Here is a 21,438-nt window from a genome sequence, read left to right as displayed (position 1 = left end):
GCCAACTGTTATGGATCCTTATATATACGTCCCATTTATGGGCCAACTGTACGTCTTATGAGCCAATTGTACCGTCTCTGTGCACGTGAGTCAACTGTATGCCTTTATGACCGTCCCTTTTTGGGTCAACTGTATGCCTTTATGGCCGTCCTTTACAGGTCAACTTTTTCTGCTAGTGCTAATGAATGTACCATGTATGATTAACTGCAAGTTCCAATTATAAATACGACTCTGAATCTGTATCTGCTATGTATTATGATTTCTGAACATGATTATGAATCCATTTCTGATAACTATTGAATTCTGTTTTTTGTAACTTTTATGGACAACTTTCATTAAAACCCCTTTACTCTGTTATTATTCACTGGGCTCTAGCTTACTATTTATATTATGTATGTAGGTGAGCAGGCATGTGATCAGGCCCAGAGTTAATGGCCTAAGATTCTATTTTGTCAGCCAACTACCGTGCCTCCAAGGAGGTTCCTTTTGAGAGGATCATGTCAAGGCTTTAGTTAAGTTGGTTTTGTATATTTGCACTTGGACTAAGTTCCCTTCGACTCTATTTGTGTAATTGGGTCACGTAAGACTAATGTATTTTTGACGTCACATCTGTATATATATATATATATATCTATAAGTGTTTTGAAAATTTATGTCCCCATGTATGTCTGCACAGCTCTATGGACTATGTAAATTTTGTATATTTGCTTCCGCAGCCCCTATTACATGTTATTCTGTTCAGAGGCCTTTGATAATCCAAGGATTACTGGACGGTTACAACGCTAAACCCATAAAGGCGGGTTCGGGTCGTGACATAAGCAATTCTGAAAATTCCAGAATTCTACTCCTACACTCGAGTGAAGGAATCTACGCTCGAGCGACCACTCTGAGTGCGTGTACTTTCTCTCGAGCGACCAGAAGTTCGCTCGAGCGTGAAATGCAAGCTCCTAGAAGGTTTTGCAGTCCGCTCGACCGACAAAAATTGCGCTCGAGCGAGGGCATGTTTCTCACGCTTGAGCGAGCATCGAGCGAAAAAAACAAACAACCAGCACTTTTACAAAAGTTTACAGACTGCTCAAGTGAAAGATCTTGCACTCGAGCGGACACTCACATTTTGCATATTCGCTCGAGCGTAGAAAGTTGCGCTCGAGCGAGGACTCTGTTTTCAGCAAGTTTTGTCAAGTGTTTTCAAGTGCATTTTTGCATCCTCATTCCATCCTAGGCATACCTAGGCCAAGATTAAAGCACCATAATGAGGATAAAAGTCGAGACACATCAAGATAAGAAAAGAACGAGGTAAATGTTTCCGGGTGTGTAATTTAGTGTATATATATATATATTCGTTTTTGTATCTGTGTAGGTCACGTGCCGCAAGATATCTAAATTGGGTACTCTATTCGTCTATGTGGAGCCATTCGTTGTTTGTGAGTAATAACTTTGTAAAGTTATATTTAATTTTAATTATTTTCTGATGATACGGCATGATTAGTTTTCTGAAATGCTATGTTTTGTGTAAATGAATGATCGTCCAAGTTTTTGAAATGTATTTGTGGCATCCTTAGCATCATATGATATGCGTTCCTTTATGGGTCATCGGAATGCCTTTGCGGCTGTCCCTTTATCGGTCATTGGAAACTTCTCTGTGCACATGAGTCATCGGAATACCTTTATGGCCGTCCCTTTATGGGTCATCAGAATGCCTTTATGGTTGTCCCTTTATAGGTCATCGGATTTGTTAACGCTAATGGATGTGCCACGTACTATGATGTAAAATGTATGAACTTTGAAAATGAATATGAACATGAACAAGTATATGAATCAGTTTCTGATTTGAAATCTGAATATGCGTAATACTCTGTTCTGATATAAACTTTGATTTCTCATTTTATGATGGATATCATTCATTGAAATCCTTTTACCTTGTTATTATTCACTGGGCTTCAGCTCACTATTTATATTATTTATGTATGTAGGTGATGAGGCACGAGACTAGGCCCAGAGTTGATGGCCTAAGATTCCGTTTTGTCAGCCACCCTTTGTGCCTCCCGAGGAGGTTTCGGATTGAGTCAGTTTAGTGGTTGTTTTTGTGAATGTAATATCCTTTGTTTCTTTATCTTTGGACAAGATTTTTGTCAATATGTACATGAAATGACGTGTAAATATTGTATCTTTTGGCATCACTCGCACTTTTGTAAAAGTTTAAGATTATCTATCCCATGTATGTCTTCACAGCTCAATGGACTAAGTATTATTTATGTATTTGCTTCCACAACCCCTAACTATGTGTTATTTTGTTGAGAGGCCTTTGGTAATCCAAGGATTACTGGTCGGTTACCTCGCTAAACTTATAAGGGCAGGTTTAGGTTGTGACAGAGGCCCAAACCCACACTGAGCTTTAGACAGCGCTTGCCATAAAATAAGCCGACATTAAAGCTGCCGATGAGAAGGCCTACACGGAAAGGGCGACCAATGCCCACGATGTCTACAAGAGGCAAGTCAATCGAGCGTACAACAAGGGGTACGTCCTTGAGTGGATGGCTACCTTGAAGGAGCTATCCATTCCCGAGGACTCACCTCTTCGCGATACCGGCTGACTTGTTGTGTCATTCCCTCCTACTCTAGTGAAGGATCTTCTGTACAGATGGCCTTCAGCTGACAAGCAGAACTTGGCCGACTTCAACTTGGTTTTGTGTGCCTCATTTCTGTTCTATGGCAGTATGCCTACTTTAAGGAACACGGCTATGACATCTATCCAGCTAAGACCCATCTCCACGCACATTGTTTTGTACTCCGTTATCAAAGATTCTACACTTGGGCCTGACAAATAATCAACCATGATTGTCCATGGTTCCCTTGATTTTATTGCACTAACCAGGTTTGCCAAGGCATCGGCATGGCTATCATCATCTCGGCTAACCTGCTATAGTCGACAATTCTCAAACAATATTAGTAGCCTGACAACCTCTTTGACGTAGGCTATCATCATTTCATTTCGGGCTGCATACTCGTCCGTTGCTTGATTCACAATAAGCTGGGAGTCACAGAAGACTACCACCTCTTCGGCTTCCATGGTTGCTGCTAGTTTCAGTCCTGCAATCAGCACCTCATACTCTGCCTCGTTGTTTGAGGCCTTGAACCCCAAATGAATAGATTGCTCAATCATTCGCCCATCTGGTGATACCAACACCACTCCTGCCACTGCACCTTAACGGTTTAAACTTCCATCAATAAACAGGCGGAATGATTCGCCGATGTACATGTCGTAGGGTTTTGGTTTCTCTTCTTTCTTTTGTGTTGCTGGTGTGGGGTTCTTTAGCCCCAGTTAGGTTTCCTCTAGTTCTCCTGGACAACCTAAGCCGCGGTTCACTGGAGCCCGACGTAGGATGGCACCAGGGGTGAACTCAGCTACAAAGTCGGCTAGAACCTGGCCCTTGATCGCTGTTCTAGGCCTGAATTCCAAATTATACTGGCCTAGCACCACTGCCCATCTGACCACTCTACCTGTCAGATCTCCATGCTGTAACAGGGACGTCAGGAGATGCTTAGTCAGCACCACAATCTTGTAGGCTTGAAAATAGTGATTCAATTTTTTGGAAGCCATCACCAAGGCTAATGTTAACTTTTCCAAGGGCTGGTACCTAGTCTTTGCACTTGCTAGGATCTTACTCACATAGTATACTACCTTTTGTTGTCCCTCATCTTTTCGAATCACCACTGCACTGTGAGCGTGGTCTGATACCGCCAAGTACATGAATAGTTCTTTCCCAGGTATTGGAGTTGACAAAACTGGAGCTGTTGTCAGGTATCTTTTCAAGTCAGCTAAAGGGACTTCGCACTCTTCTATCTACAAAAAAATCTGTGGCCTTCTTTAACAATTGAAAAAATGGCTTGCATTTGTCAGAATTTTGGTTGATAAATCTATTCAAGGTTACTACCTTGCCGGTCAGAATCTGGACTTGTTTGGATGACGCCAGGCTTTTTAAGTCAATGATGGCCTTATCTGTTTTAGGCTTGCTTCTATGCCCCTCCTGGTCACCAAATATCCTAAAAACTTACCGGACTCGACTCCAAATACACATTTTAAAGCATTGAGTCGCAGCCGATATGTTCTTAAGATGTCAAAAACTACCTGGAAGTTGGCCAAATATTTCTCAAGTTCCTTGGTCTTCACGACCATGTCATCAATGTAGACCACAACTGTCTTCCCAATCAGATGCTTAAACATCTTGGTCACCAGCCTCTAGTAGGTTGCTCCTGCATTCTTTAATCCGAAAGGCATCACTCTGTAACAATAGAGACCTTTAGGGGTGATAAATTCTGTTTTCTCTTCATCTGGGGCATACATTGCTATCTAATGGTAGCCTCTGTATACGTCTAGGAAACTCATCATCTCATGCCTTGAAGTGGTATCTACTAATTGATCAATCTTGGGCAGTGGGAAACCGTCTTTAGGGCAAGCCTTATTCAGGCTAGTAAAGTCCACACAAACCCTCTACTTGCTGTTCTTCTTTTTCACTGCCACTGTGTTGGACAACCAAGTAGGGTAATTCACTTCTCGGATGGCCTGGGCTTCCAACAACTTGTCCACTTTTTCCTCGACTGCCGCCACATGTACTAATGTTGGACTTCTTGCTCGCTGGATGACAAGTTTAGCCGACTTGTCCACATTGAGCCTATGGTAGGTGACCTCAAGGTCAATGCCAGGCATCTCATAGGGCATCCAGGCAAACACTTTTATGTTTGCTCGTAGAAAAGCCCCAACTCCTTTTCTTCCTCATCGGCTAAGCCTGAGCTGAGAAGAAAGAAACGCTCTTCATCACCTTCTTGGACCAGAATCTTCTTCAAAGCTTCCTCACTCTTGTCGGCTAGTTTTTTTTCGACATCATCTAGGATCTCCATGTCCTCGTCTTTAATTTTTACTGTCTCTGTTTCTCACACATTGCAAGTGGACTTCATTGCTGCCATGGAGCAATTTTTTTGCCTGCACCTGATCCTCTCTAACCTCTTCAATTTAATGCTCAGTTGGGAACCGTAACAGCTAGTACAACATTAAGGGAACAACCCTCATTGCGTGTAAGCATAGTCTTCCCAAAATAACAAGGGGAGGGGGTATCAATTATTGTAAACTTTGTGCTTACCTTCTTCGTACCTGCCTGCACCTCCAGATTTGTGGCTCCCAGAGGCCATGTCAGCGTTCCGTTGAATCCAACCATTGGGTTGTTGGATTATTGCAGATCATCTGGGTGAAGACTAAGCTCCTTGTAACATCTAACATACATGATGTCACAAGAACTGCCTTGATCAACTAGTATGCACCTCACCTGGCACTTTCCAATCTTTAGTGTTATCACCAGGGCATCGTTGTATGGATGCTGCACCATATCCAAGTCTGCCTCAGTAAAAGAAATCATTGGTCCCTGGTACTCATTTGTCCTAGGCTTCTTTTGCTGGACCTAATACACATACTGGAGGTGTCTCACTCTCTGAGTTTCCCCTCGTACATCATTCTCATTAAAATTTGAGTGAATTACATTGATCACCCGAGGTCTCTCTACTTGCTGTGGTGGTAGTGGTAGAAGTGGTGCTGCCGGTGCCTGGGGTAGCCTTGTTTGCTCTTCCCTTGTCCTGGCCTCATTTACTAGGTCTCTCAGGTGACCCTGTCTGACTAGATCCTCCAAGTGTGTCTTCAAAACCCTACATCCTTGAGTCAAGTGCCCATCCTCATTATGATAAGCACAATACTTCCCAAGGCTCCTTCTCATAAACTCGCCAAAGATCTTCTTCGGTGCTCTGTAATACGGTTGGTTTCTGATCCTTTCCAGAACTTTGTAGACCGGGATCCTGAATACCGTGGTGATTGCCTGTGTAGCCCTCAACCCTGTTTCTTGCCTATTAAAACCAATGTTACCTCGGCCTCGCTTTAACGAGTTGTTTCTCTTCTACTGCTTTGGTACCTTTGTTCTATGTGTGTCTTCCTGCTCTAGCATATTTCTCAATTATTGCTATAAGCTCCTCCATACTCTTTGGTAGAGTTTTTGCAAATGACTTTCGAAGTGGGCATTTATCCTCCTGGCCATTTTTGAAAGATACGACTGCTAACTCTTGGTTGAATGCTGGTATTTGGTTAAACACCTCATAATACCATTTGGCATAAGCCTTGAGGCTTTCACCTTCGCTAATGTTCAAAGCCAGCAGGGAGTCTACCTTAGTGAGTGTAACTTATTTGTTACAAACCTGGCCATAAACATCTCGGCCAGGCCTTTCCAACTCTTCACAGTTCCTTTCGGCAACTTATGGAACCAATCTAATGCGATTTCCCCAAAGGATGAAGGAAACATTTTGCATAGCAACTGCTCATTCCTGTTATACAAAGCCATTGAGTTTAAATATAAGCCAACGTGAAAATTCGAATCAGACTTACTGTCATAAATCTAGAACCTCGGCATATGGAATCTCTTTGGGGCCTCAAATCTATCCAACTCTACTGAGAATGGCGTTCTCGGCTTGACAAGGGATGCTACCTCGGCGTGGAGTCGCTTCCTCTAGAGGTAGTCCCTCAGATCCTCCTTCGTTCGACCGGGAGCTCGGTCATCAACAGATTTTAGCCTTTTTGGCACGCTGCTCCAGCGTCATTGTGAATCCTCTTGGACTTCTTTTCATTCACTATATTAAAGAAAAGTCTCTTCCCTTGGATATGCTGAGGTTCTTTGGCATAGGTCCCCTTGGTTCGGGGTGTCCTCTGTGACTCTACTCTCATTGACTCTGCTCGCCCGACATCCCGTGAAGGCCGATGTGAGTGCTCCTTTTCCTTGCCATGCTGTGGGACTGCTGGGATTGTTTTCTGCCCTTCTTTCTGGGCGTCAGTCTTGGCCGTTGGTACCGGCGTGTCCTACAACAGGAACGATGGTTGTATCACGTTGTTCTGCATTATGAAGTTGACAACCGATTGTAGATCTACCAACTTGTTTGCCATTCCTTTCATCTTCTCGTCCCTCCTTAGGCATCTATCCTTCCATACCTGGAGGTCGCTTTCATTGTAATACTTGTTTCGGCCTGCTTTCTTTGGGGCATTCATCTCTTTGCTGACGTGCTTCTCTCCAGGATTCAGATCTGTGCTCCTTCATTACGGTTTTCTTTCCCGACGTTAGGATCTACATGTTCACAACTCTCACTGCTAATGTCATCCCCAATCTTTTCTTCTTGTTCATCGTTAACCATCTATTCTCTCTAAGTTCCCATAGAAAGCGCCAGATCATGGGTGTTGATTTCCGACCACACAACTAAAAGGGAAAACTCAGCTGGAGAGCATCGGCATAATAGATTAAGCCCAACAACCTTGTTAGGTTTTTATTCTTGGCAATTTCGTTTGACAAAATTCCTTTTGGTTGTAATTTTGTTCAACTTTTATTTCAATGAGGCTATGAGTTTTTAGATGCAAATCTAACCCGAATTGTGCCTTGTAGAGATGTTTTAGAAGTTAATTCTTTCATGTTTGCCACTTCGCTGATTATGTCAGAGATTGAACCAGAAGCAAATTTGTAGTCGAAGTTGCTTATCTGCTCGAACGGTCATTTGTGCGCACGAGCAGAGAATGTTTGGTTCTAGAAATTTGACCTGTCTGCAAAAGTACTAGAAGTTGGGATTTTACGCTTGAGCGAACTTTCCTGCGCTCAAGTGAGGCTCGCTCCAGCGGCCATTCTTGCGCTCGAGCAGAGATCGCGGATCAGTTTTCTATAAATATGTGGTTTCATCCATTTTTAGGGTTACGGCTTCCAAATCTTTTTCTTGGATATTAGGGTTTATATCTAGAGCTTCTTTGCTAGTTTTCTTTGATGTTTGTTTGAGTTTAACTCATGGTTTGAGAAGTATACATCAAAAGATTGTTTGTTTCATTCAATACAAAAGAAATAGTTGTTCTTCGGTGGATTCTGTGAAATTTGAGCCTGAAGCTTTAGTGGATTCTAGAGTGGCTCATCGTCTTGGATTCGACATCGATGTTGTGGATTCAACGTTGGGCAAGACAATTCCAAGATGAAGACGGGGTTGGAAAAGGCATATAGGGGTTGGTTTGATTCGGGTGTGGATTCGCTAGGTAATTGAGAGTACACTTGTGTAATTCCTTTTGTCTTCTTAGTGGATTGTTTTGTGACTTTTGTCCATGGTTTTTTCGTCACAATTAGAGGCGCTCCAATTATGGTTTTTTCACGTTAAAATCGTTGTGTTGATTTGTCTTGATTGTTTGATTAGGATTATTATTTACTGCTAAAAATTGATATATAATCACAAATCAATATCTAGGGGATTTCTAGATTTTTCAAACCTGTAACAAAAAGATAACAAGAAGATAAGAATTCGACAGTGGCTCGTCCACCTGAGGGTGCTCCGACGATCTAGTCAGTAAACAATATCTCTCATAGATAGCAAATAGTGCTTAAACTCACAAGAAAGGACTTACCTCAGACCCATGAGGGTGCCTTACTTTTATAACCAATAGTGACCTGATCCTATTAAAAGCCTCACTTCAATGGACTTAGGCTTAATGCTCATCCTGGACCCTCATCTAGATAGAAATAAATTCTTCTTGAGTTTTATCTTTATCCAGACTGAGATCCTCCTCTGTTCCAGGACTCTTGTCCCTTATTTACTTATCTCAGATTCCGGTATCTCCGTAGACAACCTTTGCCTAGCCGAGATCATGTCGGCGCATGACCAAACCACGTGACACCTCAGCTGACACTTCGGCGTCACCTTAGTCAAATGTTGTCATTCACAAAATACATCCTCACACCACGAAAGAGTATTATTACATCTAACTATCAATATTTTATTTATTATTATTTTTTTTTTGAGTGTTTGGTAAGTACATGATAATGATCAAAAGAGTTAGCACAGCTAAAATGAGAACAATTCATCTATTCATAAGAAAAATGAAAAACAAATTGCAAAGCTCACTCCAAACGGTTTTGCGAACAACCTTGCTTCAATCTCATCAGAAGAAAAACTATAAATATATATATTAGTCAATTATGGAGTCACATGCTGTCCCAATGATGATGAGGTTTTCTAATTTTCAAATCCAATGTTGGAGGTTTGGGTAACAATCTAGGCCACTATTCTAAATGGGACTTAAACTTGTTGCCTTTTGCTTTGATTAATGCTTGGAAGCACTAAAAAAGGAGCACTAGGGGAGCATTAATGAGGTGGATCTCCCTTTAATGTGATGGTTGTCTCTTGTGTTTTTCTTTTTTCTTTTATTTTTTATATTTTCTAACTCATTAGAGTTATTAGTGATGAAATTTTTTTAATGATCTCTATCATTGTTGTTTTGGTATTGGATCTTGTGCTGCATGTCACATGTTGTTAATAACTGTTTTTGAGTAGTATTATTTAAATTACTAACAAAATTTTTATTAAATGCATTGCTTTTAATTTATGGAGGGTTGTAAACAGCCTTAACCAATTATGATCCAAGTGTTTGTGTGAAAGAAAGACAGAGAGAAGGGGTGTGGTGGGGGAGGGATTGATCGATATGTCAAATGTGAGTTTTCATGACAGTAAATAACCTTTTTCTTTTTCCTTGTTTGGTGTTTGATTGATATATATATATATATATGTGTGTGTGTGTGTGTGACGTAATTGAGACCAAAGCTTGTCCCATTACTACTACCATACTACATTTCAATAACTGATCAAGCCAAAGATCCCATTTCCACCACCTACTACCTTCTTCACTGCAGCAGGAGCAACAGGGTGGGTACTTTTTCCATGGTGGGTACTTCTAGGGCTTTGTCTGATACCTTATTTTAATTTTAATTCTGGACCCAACCAAACCATAGATCTGTATTACCATATCACACACATGGGTCCAAATATAATATGATAGATTCTGCCTAATGACATATCTCAATAAATTATTCGGTGCTTTGGAGGGTCACTGCCCTAATTCTGCCATTCACAAAATCCTACAATTTTTTTATTTATTTATAATTATTCAACAATTTTAAAATATTATGTAATGCGAAATTTTTTGTCCATTTAATAAATAGGAGAGTCCATGTGTATTTTAATAGTGGAAACTGGCTAGATCTCTCCAGGTATCAGTCAAGCTTTATCTGTACTTTTCCACCATCATTTGGTGAATTCGGATACTACTGACATGAATGGCCAAGATGCAACCGTACACCATGCAGTGGATTACAGAGAAAATGGTTATATTGTGCTACATACCCATAATAATATATTTGTGGATTAAAATTATTTTGTGCTAGCTCACATCTTATCAATTTTAAATTAATATCATCCACTTTATTTTTGAAAATCGATTGATCTTATCTCTAGTTGTAAAAAGATGGGTCATGTATAACATTTTTCGTATCAAACGGTAATAATAGAGAATAGAAAAGGAATAAAACTGACACTCTAGTGAATGGATGGAAAAATCAATTGATGTTATCTCTAGTTATAGAAAGATAGATCATGTATGACATTTTCCGTATCAAGCAATAATCATAGAGAACAAAAAAAAAAAAAAAAAAAAATGACACTCTAATGAATGGACAGAGAAATAGATTGATCTTATCTCCGATTATAAAAAGATAGCTCATGTGTAACATTTTCCGTATGAAACAATAACATAGAGAACACAAAAGAAATAAAAATGGTACTCTAGTGAATGGATGGAGAAATTCAGTATTTCCCACGTGGAAAGTTATACCGTTAGGCGCCACCATCTCATCCCTTCAACCGAACTCCTCCCACCACACACTACAAAACTACATCTTCTTTTAGTTCTATTTACCCATGTTTGTGTCTTCTAATACCCAAAATGCCATTAGCTTTTCCAACTTCATTATTCAAAAGACTATCCTACCCCTAAATAGAATCCCTTCTTTCGCCAAAAATAAGAGACCCATTATGGGTAATTAACCTACGTAGCAATGACGGTTTGAAATTATTTTTCTCCAATAATAACATCATTACTGGAATCAAAGCTTGAACAAGTGCTCTCCTTGCCACTGATTCAATCCATCTGAAAACAGAGAATAGATATTATGTTCATGGGTATACCATTTAACAATTTAAGTTTTCAGATGAGTTGATAATCGATAATTTAACTGTTGTTGCATTGCGGAGAATTTTAAGAGGAATTGCAAGTGCAAATCTTCCTACTATTGCCTCCATATTAAGTACATAATGGGGACATGAGCATCCCAAACACACTTCAATGACTGCCATGGTGGATCTTGATCAGAAGTACCGTACTGCACCACCCACCACTACTCACATGTCTACCAAGAAGAAAGAATTTCTTTCCACTGCCATGGAGAGGACTAGTGAATGGTTTGTTTCCTACGTACCCTTGTGTTTGCTTCATTTGCTTTATCAACTCTTGTCTTGAAGGGTTTAGAAATCTTGTTTTTTTGTTTTTCAAAATGAATTGGCTGATCTTGGAGAGAACTTAGAAAGGAAAAAACTCGAACTTTGCAAGGAAAAGACTTTTAAAAGTGGATTTAAATTTCCAACAGGATTTTCTCCCAAGAGTTTCCTAGTGATGTCACTGTTCATGCTGGTGGAGCTTCCTTTACATTGCACAAGGTAAAATCTAAACTCTGTTCTTGTCAATTCAAGAATTGATGTATCATTTGTTTGGATTTTGGATTTGTACAGGGATCCAAAAGATAATAAAATCGAGTACTCTATCCCTTTTCTTTTCTTTTCCCTATAATCCAAACACAACATTAAAGAATCCTTTATAGTCCCTATTTTTTTTCAGTAAAAACCACTTTTGGAGCTGAATAATACCATATCCTTTGTTGTTTGTCAAATTCAAACCCTCAGACTAATCAAACTAACTACATAAAAACAAGAACAAAAACAAAAAAAATCTATGATTAAATTGTTCAAACTTCATCCTTTTCATGCAGTTTCCATTAGTCTCGAAATGTGGATACATAAGGAAATTGGTGTCAGAATCAAGCGATGCTGATCTCTCTGAGATTGAACTCCCTGACATCCCTGGAGGGGCAGAAGCATTCGAGCTCGCTGCAAAATTCTGTTACGGAATTAATTTTGAAATAGGCACAGAAAACATTGCCATGCTCCGATGCGTGGCTGAATATTTAGAGATGTCAGAAGATTATGCAGCTGGAAACCTGGTGGGAAGAACTGAGGCCTACTTGAACGAAGAGGCACTCAAAACCCTCGCAGGGGCAGTTTCAATTTTGCATATGTCAGAGAATCTTCTTCCCATTGCAGAGACAGTGAAATTGGTGAGCAGGTGCATAGACACAATTGCATATATTGCTTGCAAAGATAACCAGTTTTATATGTCAAGCAGGACAGACAGTGGCTTTGAGGGTGTTAATTCTTCTTCTTCAGGGTCTCAATTGAAACCTGTTGCGGATTGGTGGGCTGAGGATTTAACTGCTCTCAGAATTGATGTATTCCAAAGGGTTCTGATTGCAATGTTGGCTAGAGGGTTTAAACAGTTTGCATTGGGACCAATTCTTATGCTCTATGCACAAAAATCTCTTCGAGGTTTGGTGAGATCTCTAGTCATCATCCCAATTTAACTTAATAATTTCGATTATTTGTTTGTGTATTTAAATATATATATATAGGTCAAATTATAACCGTTATCTCATAATTTGTCTCTTGTATCAATTTAGTTTTTGTAGTTCCAACTTCTAATTGTATCAATATTTTCCTAGAACAATCAAGAATATGAACATTTTTTTACAAAAAAAACAAACAAAAACAAAACAAAAAAAGCACAAAATTTCAGAGCTGATATGAGTTGTGGTTTATGCATTGCAGGAAATATATGGGAATGGGAGGAAGAAGATTGAGCCAAGACAAGAACACGAGAAGAGGGTAGTTTTGGAAACAGTAGTTAGTCTTCTGCCAAGGGAGAAGAACACCATGTCAGTCAGCTTCCTCTCAATGCTGCTTCGGGCAGCAATATATCTGGAGACAACGGTTGCCTGCAGGCTTGACTTGGAAAAGAGAATGGGGCTGCAACTCGGACAGGCTGTTCTGGATGATCTTTTGATCCCTTCCTTTTCCTTTACAGGAGATACATTGCTCGATGTGGATGCGGTGCAGAGGATCATGATGAATTATTTGGAATATGAATCGGAGGGTAATCGTTTGGGCTACGGTGGTGGTGATGATGATTTTGTCTCTCCTCCACCGAGTGACATGGACAGGGTTGGGAGGCTCATGGAAAGCTACATTGCTGAAATAGCATCGGATCAGAACTTGTCGGTGTCCAGGTTCATCAGTCTTGCTGAACTCATACCAGAACAATCAAGGGTGACAGAGGATGGGATGTATAGGGCCATAGATATTTACTTGAAGGTACTGAAATTTAGTTTCAAGAGGTGTTGGTTAACTTCTTCTTACCTTGTTATCTATCACCATGCACATTAATATGATATATAGACCTAATAGTGACTACTTTCTTTTTCACCTTATCAATCAAGAACCTAAGCTTTAATGAAAATTAAGTTTTTGACCCAATTCAACAATTTAATCATAGTTTAAATTTTTCTAATGAACACAATCCATTTCTATCAAAATGCCAACATATTAATCTTTACATAAATGTGTTTCACAAAATTGATCTATTCAATTCAATCACAGGCCCATCCTGCTTTGAGTGACTTGGAAAGGAAGAAAGTATGCAGTGTGTTGGACTGCCAGAGGCTCTCCCGAGAGGCCTGTGCTCACGCTGCTCACAACGATCGCCTCCCGGTCCAAACAGTAGTCCAAGTTCTCTACTACGAGCAACAACGCCTCCGCGAGGTCATGGACGGAAGCCTCACAGGCTCTGAATCCCCTGCTCTGCCCCCCAAAATGAACCTGTGCACCACCAATATCCACCCGGTCTCCGACGAGCTCTCCAGCTTGAAGAGAGAAAATCAGGACCTCAAATTTGAGTTACTCAAAATGAAGATGAAATTGAAAGAGATTGAAAAACCAGCAGACCAATCATCCTCGGGTTTAAATAGTCCTGTGAGAAGACCTCTGTCATCTTCTGATAAGCCTCCTCTGCCTCGGAAATCATTCATCAGCTCTGTGTCCAAAAGACTTGGAAAATTGTATCCTTTTGTGCGCGGAGATGGAACTCCGAAAGGTCACAATAAACCCAGCAGAGATCGGCGCCATTCCGTATCTTGAAGACGCCGATCTCTCTCTGAGCTCCATTAGCACTCTTGATGAGTATGTCAAATATGTAATTCGTGTCATTTTGGTTCTTCTTATTTTAATTGTGTTAATTTTATCTCTAATTTATTTAATTTGTGTTTAAATGATCCCAATAGTATCGAAAATTTGGACAGGAATGATTTTGGGACAAGTTGAATAAATTAACGATGAAATTAATATAATTAAAATATTAAAAATCAAAATAAAATAGGAATGCATCCGCCGACAATGTATTTTACCTTGTCTTTGTTGAATTATCATGGCAAGGCTTGAGAGGAGTCTCCATGTTTTGTCTTCTGTATCTAATTTTTCTTTTTGTGTGATGTTACTGTAAATATTATATCATCATAATTTTCTCATTTATTAGTACGAAAATTCAAATGTGGTGATTATAAAAATAAGCCTTCTATGTCAGGACTGTCACTCTTCCCATTGTAGTTACTTACATATATATATATATATATATATTTCATGTTTGGTATGCTTTTTTTTTTTTTTGGTGCGTGTATGTGTGTGTGTTTTCAAAAAAATAAGAAGAAGAAAAAAATTTAAATGACTTATATTTGATGCGAAAAGAATCTTTGAAGGGTCAAAAAACTTAAAGGACTAATTACACTAATAATTCAAAAAAAATTGTGCTTTGTTTTATTTCAGTATCTAATTTTTAAAAAATTTCCATGTGATCACTAAATTATAGAACATGAGTTTAAATCGTCTCTAAGTCAAAGTATTTTCAGAATGTAGGATGAATCTCAACAAAATCGAAAGGACTAAGGTCTCGTTTGGCAAGTACTTGTTTTAACTTAAAAGTTAAAAAATTATTAAAAAAAACAAAAAATCTATAATTTATATCAAAAAGTTAAAAATTCTTTTCGTAAAAAATCAAAAAGTCATACTAAACATACTAGTTTTTTTTACCTCATATTTTAGTCAAAAGTTACTAAAATAGCATATTCCCAAACAAGGCCTAAATATATTAGTACGGAACAATTTAAATTCATAAGTTCTAATGTGAAGACCAAATTAACAAAATTAGAGTCTAAAGTTGCTCTTTAAAAGTTTTTGTTGTAGGATAAATCTCAACAAAATTAGAGCCAAACTTCAGCAGTTTCTTTTCTTTTTTTTTTTAAAGAAAAAAGTGTTTAAAAACAGTTTTTAGAAACATTTTATCACATTTGACAGAACATTTCACAGTAAATCAGTAGTTGTTTTTTTTTTTTTTTTAAAAAAAGTGTTTAAAAACAGTTTTTAGAAACATTTTATCAAATTTGACAGAACATTTCACAGTAAATCAATAGTAGTTTTCTCAAGCTAAAAGGTAGCTTTTTGGAAACAAGAATTGCAGTAGCTGATTGCAGCACTGTGGTGGGGTCTCTGAGCCAGAATTATTGAATTCTCTTTTGGATAGAAAGCTTTATTAGTAAAGAAAAGTAACAACAAACACAACCCAAGGGACAGACTCAGAGAAGCATGTTAAAATGTTCTGAGGTTCAATCATCATATGACCCAAAAGAGGATGCTTTTGAATGGATGGGGTGGGAATTTCAATTCCAAGGATGTGGAAATGAAAATGATTTCCATAACAGACTTCATTGATGAGAGCATTGTTTGTTTTTTTGAAATGGGAATCTAGTGTTCATTTGGTGGCAGACAAGAATTGTAATCTCTCCTATGTACTGTTTGGTGGGGAGGAAAAACAAAAATTTAAAGTCTCAAACTCTCTCAAGTTGTGGGTTGAAAACGATGAACATGAAATAAAATACAAGTGATGAGTCATCAATATTATAAACAAATGTATGTTGAGATTCGTCTAACCTAACTTGATGTAAAATAGCTTGGGATCACTTTGTTTTCAAGATATGGGACAAATAAAATTATGGAGAACACGTGGCAAAGGAGTTTCTAAAACAATTTATTCGTGAAGATTAAACAAAGTGCAAATTGAGTACAAGAGTAGAAACGTACGTAACTTTGACAGACAAGCTTTTTGTGATCTTAGCTAGATTTTTGGTGGATTGTATCGTTGGAGTCTCCAAATTTGTGTTTTTACCATTTGTTTTGACATATTTTCAGTGTGTTGAAAAATTATTCAGTGAAGATAAAGATTTGTGATCTCTGTGCACAAGGATCAAAGTAGATGAAAACAGGCTTCATTGACTTTAGATTTAGTTTTCTTTACTGCAAAGATTTGAAAACTATTAAGTATGTATTCAAGAAAAAGTTTAGGAACTGATTATACGACTGAACACAATTCTCCAATGTGAGAAGGCTGTGTTTCAATTCTATAATTAATTTTTATAAAAGTAGAAGAATTACTGGTAACAGTTATGCTGTGTTTGGTTGGAGGATTTGGGGAGGAATTTGGAAAGAGAAAAGGAAAAAGTATGTGAAACTATGTAAAATTTAAGCATATTTTATTCTCATTTCACCTACCTTTTCTATTTCTCTTTTCAAATCACTGCTCAAATCCGCCAACCAAAAACAGCATTAGAGATTATAAGATTAACCTAAGAGATTATAATAATAATGTTATGACGATTATATTTATATATTATATTTTATCTATTTCCTGATGTGTTATATATTATTGTATTAATAAAAATATATATATAACAAGTAAAATCATTAAACTAATAAAATAAATGATACATAAATATATGATCATTTTAATATTATTACATCATTATGGCATAATAATAACTCCGTATGTCCAGATATTTTTGGCTAAGTTGGGAGGGATGCTGACAATTGTGCAACTATTTAAGAATTTTGTTGGTTTTGGCAACTGGTACATGAAGTGATGTGCAGATAAGCCTGACTACTGGGAAGTGAAAATGGAATAGTCCTAGCTTAGTCACTTTTTATATTCTTATGGGTACTAAAAGCCAAAAAAATAATAATAAAATTTTAAAACACAAAATTTAATTACAAAATTAAATATAATCACATGGGATTAATACCGCATTAATATACGAAGATTGTGTCTGATTTGATTGATCACTGTGTAAGCAAAAAAAAACAAAAAATGAGAAATAAATCATCTTCACACTCCATCACCCATTATGGTAGAAACAAAAAGAACAAGTATTCAACACAAACATTATGATGATGATGATCATCCATCTATCATAGAATTAGTTGATAAAATGCATTCTAATAAAATCATTATCACACTGACTGACTGACTCCAAAGATTTTTGTCAAGTCATGTTCAGTCTCAAAGATTGGAAAAGCCAAGGAGCCTGTTGTAGCCTATCTTGGCTCAAGCTCAACTGTTCCTCTTCCACATCAAAACTGTTTTTTCTTGCACTTTGGAATCCATAATTTGAGTCAGGCATCATGGTTAGCCCCCATTTTTGACCTCTTGTTTCTTCTCTACTTATATCTGTGCCTGAAGAGGAAGAAAAGCTTGGTCCAGAATCTGAACTGGGTGGCGTCTCCGCTTTCTTTCTTCTTCTGTAGTAACTGGTGGGGCCTAAAGTGAGTCGGATTTCGTTCTCGTCTTCAATCTCTAGCTCTCCATCCCCATCACATTCCATAACATACTCTTCGGCGGGTTGTTCCAAGTCAAGCTCTGGTGGAGGCTTTTGATGGATATTATTATTCATCATCTGATTCAAACTGATTCCACTCCTAGAATCCCATCTTTCTTGATTTTGTCCCTTTGGCTTGCTATTTTGGTCAGTGCTGGTTTTCATCATCAGTATCTTCTGGATCCGATATAGACGATGAAGTTCATACACCTGCAATATGATTTTCAGCCTTAGAATCATTACCGAGGAGGGTGCATGGAAAAAAAAAAAAATAGACTCAGTGCACGAAACTCTTGCTAAAACTGGATGGTGCACGAAACTCTCGCTGAAGCTGGATGGGGCATGTAAAAATGAATATAACCCAGTGGCTAAAGCTGGATCTGGAAGAGCAAAATGTAATATGGAAAATATGGGAAGATAAGTACCTGTTGTTTGAAGGTTTCTTCATGCTTCAACATGGCCATCTTCATGTGTTCCTTGTCATATGGCTTAAGCAGCCTCTCCATTGGAGCTTAGTAATTAGTCTCACTTTATCGACCCTTCTACAAGTACTTTAATCTGAATTAGAAACCCTAGATGATGAAAGTTGAATTCTTTCAGATTCCACTCTCAAGATATAGTCCCTTCCTTGTTTCTAAGCCTGTGAGTTAATGTATAGAAACATGGCAAAGATCAAAACCAGGAATCTCATTAATGACACCGTTACAGATGAACGAACGATACCCTATAGAAAAGAAAAGAAGAGAGAAGGAAAAAAAAAACAGGTGAGTGATAACATCAACTACTTTTATTATAATTTGTTGGTTTGCTTATTTGTTTTTCACACATTTTTGTCCTTAGTTTTGGGCCACAAGAATTGATACTCATAAAATATCTCCTAATACGGCAGGATATCACTTTCATCACCACAATAATAGCTTAACATATGTGACTTGGATATTTTTTTTTACCAATGCTGTCCTTTCCATTTCAACCAATAGAATTTCTAGTGACTATAGTCTGATAATTTCTAGTGATGTTTAATCCTTCCATCCAAGTTTCAATATGTTTAACGCTTACCCATTATCTTATAGGATAAAATATGTAAATGGCGTCTGTAATTGATAATGGGTTAATTTGATTTTTGTTATTTTAATTTTTTTTGATTTTGTCCCTTAATTTAATAGATTGTATCATTTTAGTCCAATAAATAACGGTTGTTAAGTTTGGTGGACAGAAAACCTACAAAATGTGTCAATTTGATCCCTATAGTTTACACAATTTATCAATTTAATCCCTGTTGTTTTAATTTGCTCAATTTTGACAGGGATCAAATTGACATATTGTGTAAACTACAGAGACCAAATTGATACATAATTTGACTTTCCATCTATCAAACTTAACAATCGTTATTTATTGGATTATTTATTGGACTAAAATGACACAATCCGTTAAATTAAGGGACAAAATTAAGCAAATTGAAACAACATGAATCCAATTAACACATCGTGTAAACTCCATAAACTATTTGTATTATTTACCTTATCTTATATGTTATTTTTTGGAAATTAATTATGCATTTTACAGTAAATGGGTCTCTTCTTTTTCTTGGCAGTTGTTGTTGAACACATATTTTCTTTTTCGTTTTTTTTCACGAATAAGTCCGTAAACACATAAATTGGTCACATAATCAAAAGCAAAATAATAAGATTTTACAAAATTTATCAGTGAGTCTACTTAAAAAAAAATCTTATATGTGTGTTATGTGTTTGATTTTATGATCAGTTTCTATACTAGTAATAGAACTATTTTGTCACATACCATTTTATGAGTAGAAATTGTGTACTAGAGCTCTATCAAACTCAAAATTAATCATATCTGTCATCAACATATATACATATCTATACTTTTGTATATCACATGGATGTCTGAAACTTTGTCCTATACATGTAGTCTCCTCCAGTATACACATACTAGGTAATTACCGGACATGGTAGCTAAGATCACCAGAGTACGAAAACCCTTGATTCAAAAATTGTATTACAATGTCAAACTTACTCAAAGTCTCTTTGAGTAACTGATAAGTTTCTCATTACACCTATGAAACTACTAGGCTCTATTTTTAAATGGACCATATCATTCAATTCATTTTCTTAAGATCGACAATTCAGATAAAGAAAAAAAATAATTTTTCAGGCCTCAACCAAAACCAAAACCAAAAAAAAAAAAAATTAGCCTTCAAGATTCATGAAAGAATTGAAAGCGAGAACGATTACACCAAATCATTATAACAAACTCTTGAATCATCTTCTCAGGTTAAAATTTTTACAAAAGCAACAGATTTTATAACTGTAATTTGAATTATCATCAGAAAAGTAGGGAAGATTAAGGAAGTCTCCTATGACTAATAAGAAAGAAAATCCCTTTTGAGTTTTCAAATTCTTCACCATCATCCACATGATGATATACGCAAAAGAAATAAAGATAGTTCTGACCTGTACGATTCTCATGAATTGAGGAGAGATCACAACTTGAAGTTTTCCTGAAGAAAATGATGAAGAGAAAAAAACTTTTTTTCCGGGAAAATCACCACAGCTATTTGCTTATAACCCAACTTTGAAAGTTTCCTCCTCACATTCGCATCAGTACTATATACTGCTGCTGCTGCTGCTGCTGAAATAGAGAGAATAAAATACAACAGAAGAAGAATTCGAGATTCTTTTTCTTTCACACAGAAACCAAAGAGATGTTGCATTTGGGGTTTGAGGCATGGCAAACAAATCCCAGTGCCTAGCCCAATATTTTTCAAGTTTTGTGGAAGAGGTGCCTCAGACAGGTCCAGCAGTGCACAGATATATTCTATTCCATATAATACTTGTTATTCATAGTCTCATATTCATATACTATATATAAATATGTGTATGAGAGAGAGAGAGAGAGAGAGAGAGAGAGAGAGAGAGAGTTTATAAATATTGTGGATCACAAGGCCTTGCACTACTTCAGAGTCCAAAAATCATCAAAATAACAGCTTGGCCTGCCAAAGTGAATCACATGCACCCAACAATTCTATATAACTAGAACAGTTGTCTCAATATAATATATATATATATATATATATATACAGATATGCACATTGCCATGTTTGGGTAGTATGAAAAAATTCAAAAATTCAAAAAATCATTCAAAAAGTTAAAAAGCTAATACTATTCCTTAAAAGTCAACAATTACGGCTACATAACTCCCAATCCTAATTTTTCCCTACAAATCAATTTTTACAATTTTTTATTACATATTTTTTCATAAAAAGTCAAAAAGTTAACCCAAACATTTATATGTTTTTTCCTCAACTTTTTAATCTAAAAAGACAAAAAATGTACTTATTTAGGACACCCCAAACAACCCCATGAGGGAGAATAAGGAGGTTTCACCTGGCCCGCCCACAAAGACACTGAAAATTAATAATAAAAAAATAAAATCTATTAATTCTCTTAAATGAATATTTATTTTTACTTTTGATTTATTAAAAAATAATAATAAATAAATTACAAATAATTTGTGAAAGAATAGTCATTACTTATTTTAATAAATCAAATTAGCAATTGATCCATACAATACACGTATTATTATTTTTAAAAAAAATATTTAATGGTACATTGTGTGTTATAAAAGATAAAAATTAAAATATGATTTTAATTATTATTTTTAATTATATTGGCGT

At 37.0% G+C, this 21,438-nt stretch overlaps 3 protein-coding genes across 4 annotated transcripts; 1 reads left to right on the top strand and 2 right to left on the bottom strand.

The window, feature by feature from the left end:
• Positions 1–5,225: 5,225 nt before the first annotated feature.
• LOC145822455 (uncharacterized) lies at positions 5,226–5,762 on the bottom strand. Its single transcript, XM_082919516.1, has 2 exons — positions 5,481–5,762; positions 5,226–5,372 (listed from the first exon to the last, which is right to left on the bottom strand). Exons 1-2 carry the CDS (start codon positions 5,760–5,762, stop codon positions 5,226–5,228), a joined length of 429 nt encoding a protein of 142 aa, XP_082775642.1.
• A 4,855-nt stretch (positions 5,763–10,617) lies between these two features.
• On the top strand, positions 10,618–14,622 carry LOC114316923 (BTB/POZ domain-containing protein SR1IP1). Its single transcript, XM_028263622.2, has 5 exons — positions 10,618–11,340; positions 11,526–11,595; positions 11,925–12,542; positions 12,817–13,359; positions 13,645–14,622. Exons 1-5 carry the CDS (start codon positions 11,225–11,227, stop codon positions 14,179–14,181), a joined length of 1,884 nt encoding a protein of 627 aa, XP_028119423.2. The 5' UTR covers positions 10,618–11,224; the 3' UTR covers positions 14,182–14,622.
• Positions 14,623–17,172: 2,550 nt separating this feature from the next.
• On the bottom strand, positions 17,173–20,917 carry LOC114316922 (uncharacterized). Of its 2 annotated transcripts, none has more exons than XM_028263620.2 (3): positions 20,216–20,917; positions 18,167–18,381; positions 17,173–17,951 (listed from the first exon to the last, which is right to left on the bottom strand). In XM_028263620.2, exons 2-3 carry the CDS (start codon positions 18,245–18,247, stop codon positions 17,409–17,411), a joined length of 624 nt encoding a protein of 207 aa, XP_028119421.2. In that variant the 5' UTR covers positions 18,248–18,381; positions 20,216–20,917; the 3' UTR covers positions 17,173–17,408. The 2 variants fall into 2 exon arrangements, with proteins under 2 accessions (XP_028119421.2, XP_028119422.2); XM_028263621.2 differs by having other exon boundaries at positions 18,167–18,465; positions 20,216–20,855.
• Positions 20,918–21,438: the final 521 nt, after the last annotated feature.

The sequence above is a fragment of the Camellia sinensis genome, chromosome 1 (genome assembly GCF_055761805.1).
Source record: "Camellia sinensis isolate YWXY chromosome 1, ASM5576180v1, whole genome shotgun sequence".
Classification (NCBI taxonomy): Eukaryota; Viridiplantae; Streptophyta; class Magnoliopsida; order Ericales; family Theaceae; genus Camellia; species Camellia sinensis.
This window is presented reverse-complemented; position numbering and strand designations above follow the sequence as displayed.